General features: G+C 43.8%; 1 protein-coding gene across 2 annotated transcripts in view; it reads left to right on the plus strand.

Annotated features, from left to right (window-relative positions):
- ctnnbip1 (catenin, beta interacting protein 1) overlaps positions 1–3552 on the plus strand; it is a 31938-nt gene that overhangs the window by 12071 nt on the left and 16315 nt on the right. The window contains exon 2 of one of the 2 annotated variants that reach the window (XM_016513170.1): positions 2016–2130. In XM_016513170.1, the coding sequence (XP_016368656.1) occupies positions 2035–2130 (96 nt within the window). In that variant the 5' untranslated portion in view covers positions 2016–2034. Of the gene's footprint in view, positions 1–2012; positions 2131–3552 lie in introns of both variants that reach the window. The other variant, XM_016513169.1, reaches the window with a different exon arrangement.

The raw sequence follows: 3552 nt of genomic DNA on the forward strand, positions 1-3552 counted from the left end.
GTGCTGGTCGCTGAGGAAATACATCAACTTCGCGCTGTGGATCGCCAGATCGGCTTTCACCATGGACGAAGCGGAGTCCAGCCCGGGGTCATCACATGTGGCTGCCGCAAGCCCGCCCGCCGCCACTCACTCAAGCCGGCCTCTGCTCACTCTAGCCCGCCCGGCCACTCCTCACTCTAGCAGTAAAAAGCGTAAAAAGACAGTATAAGTCATTATAATCCGTAATTATGTCTTGTATATTTTGAAGTTGCCATGTGTTGTGGCATGGCTTGTCTTTTCCAGCTGCAATAAAAAAAATAATAATTGGCATCAATATGTATTGTCATTCCATGATTAAACTCAAAAGTTTTATAGTTTATTTTACATTATATAGTGAGCATTAATAATAGACGCATCTTTAGACTATGAAAATCAATTATTTTAATAATGATTTGCTCTGTTTTTACAGTCTATCATCCACATATTTTAGGAAATATGCAGACTTGCTCAAACAAAACACCTGCTTCTGAGCTGCGGTGTGCTACACATCTAAAGCCCTGAAAGATTATGGGGCATTTTTCAGAGATTCATACCCACAGTCTTAGAAGGATGAATTAGGTGCGTTGTTATGCACCGGCTTTTCTTGGGTGTTTGCGGCAGAGATGAGCTGCAGTGAGTCTGCCTGCTGTCTAGCCTGTCTCGTCTCCAGCAGGAAGGACAGTCATGATCAAAAGGGAGAGCGAGCCGTTCCCCCCCTGAAGGTGTGCCTGGTGTCACAGAGCTGCCGAGCTGACGCTCCGGTCCCTCTTGTGTCTTTCATCTGTAAGCACTCTTCATCCCCCCACGGCTGCCAGCGAGACGCAGCAGAATAAAGTGCATGCTTTATTGAATATGAAGCCCTTTTGATGCCACGGCCCTTTGGTGACTGATGAGTCTGTGACTGTAGAGGAAATCTGGGTTAGTTATTTTGCCAGCGTCGCCCGTTTTTATACCGCTTTCTGTCTTAAATGCCTTCCCGGCTTGCATTAAGTAGCCTTCAGAAATTTAAGCCGTCAACATGCCGGATAGGCCATGGGGAGGTACTGTCATTGTTAAAGTCAAGGCCAGACAAATGTATCCGTGGTGAAATGAAAGGTTGAACCAGCTTTTCGATTAAATATAGGCTAACCCCACATCAAACAAGCTGTCAACATGTATTAGAGGCTCTTTGTGCAGATAAGAGGGCGTGAGACATCACAAGCTGGATGTCGCCAAAACCCCCAGAATAGGCTATATTTGATGCCATTCATTTTGCTCAATTGTCAGTGCTTCATACTGTATTTGATGTACTTCCTCCTCAAATCTTAGTTTTTTTTTCTCCACATGACATTGGTGTGAGATGCATTATTACATTGATTAAGGATTAGATGGTATTACTGCAGTCTGTCTCTGTTTGTGTTTTGTATTTCTGGAAAATAATATTTGAGGCATCAGATCGTTTTGCAAATTCACTTCATCAGTCTTGTGGCTTACTTCTGTGCTTGTGTTCTTTTTTGCTCCTCAAGGTCCTTAAAAATGTTTCATACTGAGTGTAAGTTTGAAAATAGGTCATTAGGAAGTGAGCAAGATGAGGGAAAGCTGGGAGCACGGTTAGATCTGCCATTAAATATGCATGAGGGCCATTTATGATGCTGTCAACCTGCTCCATGATCTGAAGTGTGTTGTTCAGACTTCACACACTGTCATTCTGCTTAATTAGAAGCTTTCTGCATTCGGCAAAGGTTACGATGGGTTTGATTTTTTTTAAGCCAATACGCTGCCTGAACAGCTAGCTCGTAAGGGTTTTTCTGTAGTATAATATTGTTTAGATTCTATCAATCTAATGGAAATGTTAACTGCAGTTAAATGTAGGTCTGATTCACATTTCTAGGCCCTCATGCATCATATTTTTTGTATGAGACCCGAGCAGGAATGTATTCAACTCACGAGTTCTGAAAATAAAATTTTGGATATGAATAATTGAATACTGTCTTGCTCTGTGTGCGGTTGCTCAGCAGTGCGTCAGGAGCAGGGGGGATGAACCGAGAGGAAGCCCCTGGCAAGTCTCCTGAGGAGATGTACATCCAGCAGAAGGTGCGGGTGCTGCTCATGCTCAAGAAAATGGGATCAAATGTAAGTGTCAGACCAGTGAGACTAAGACATCTTCTGATGTGCTTTAAAGGGGTCATATGATGCTGCTAAAAAGAACATTATTTTGTGTATTTGGTGTAATGAAATGTGTTTATGCGGTTTAAAGTTAAAAAAACACATTATTTTCCACATACTGTACATTATTGTTTCTCCTCTATGCCCCGCCTTTTTGAAACGCGTCGATTTTTACAAAGCTCATCGGTCTAAAAAAGCGAGGTGTGCTGTGATTGGCCAGCTATTCAGTGCATTGTGATTGGCCGAATACCTCAAACGTGAGACGGAAATGTTACGCCCCTCACATACTGTTGATGCCGTGTCAGGCCGGAGCGACGAGACATAAACCTTAAAACCCATTACAAACGAGGCATTCATTGCATCCAGTGGGGACATAATTATGGACTATAATGACTTATACCATCTTTTTACACGTTGCGTGTCTGCATTTGTGATCTGAGAACAAGCATTTGTGATGACAAACAACAAGTGCTAACGTTAATCCACACTGCCCAAAACTCGCGTTTGAATCATCAGAATCATCAGTTTTAAATGAAAACGTACTTACAGACTGAGTCAGAACTGCCGGCATTTTGTAGTCTACTCTTCCAGGAAACAGTCCTCCATAAAATGTGCTGGCGATCCACAGCACTAAGTTGAAGTATTCCCTCAGCGACCAGCACAGATCAGCTCTAGGCATAACGAAGCGGATATCGTCCTCTTTTGAAAGACCAAACAAAGTAGTTTCGCTTTCACAACGAAAAACACAGCGGCCTAGCGGAAGCCACGGCTTAGCGTGAGCTGAGGCCGGGCAAGAGTGAGCTGAGGCGGCAGGGTCGAGAACGGCGGTCCCGGCAAAGGAGCGGTGAAAACGGTGAAAGCCAATCCGGCGATCCACAGCACTAAGTTGATGTATTTCCTCAGCGACCAGCACGCATCAGCTCTAGGCATGACGAAGCAGATATCGTCCTCTTTTGGAAGACCAAACAAAGTAGCTTCGCTTTCACAACGAAGCACACAGCGTCTTCAGGACATGGCGGCAGCGGCAACAATACTACAAGCGAGAATAAAAGTTACGCCTTCTTTCTTTGCGTGAACATCTGGGCGGCGTTATGCAAATCTTCCCACATAGTGACGTAGATATGTGGGGGCGTGTTCGAACGAGCCGTTTTAGGTAGGTGTGGCTAACTCTTAACTTTTATAAAGAATATCTCTTTGGATTTGAGACTTTAGTCTTTGCAACTTTACAGATCTTCTTTATGCACCAAGAGCTTGTAACACTCCAAAGAGAAAGGAAAAAATGAAATCGCATCATATGACCCCTTTAAGTCGAACACACCTAATATGTACGTGTAATTGCATCGCTTTGACCGTAGATCCCACCTTCTCACACGCCATGATTGGTCCATT

Source organism: Sinocyclocheilus rhinocerous, unplaced genomic scaffold (assembly GCF_001515625.1).
Source record: "Sinocyclocheilus rhinocerous isolate Xijiao unplaced genomic scaffold, SAMN03320098_v1.1 scaffold1406, whole genome shotgun sequence".
NCBI classification, from domain to species: Eukaryota; Metazoa; Chordata; class Actinopteri; order Cypriniformes; family Cyprinidae; genus Sinocyclocheilus; species Sinocyclocheilus rhinocerous.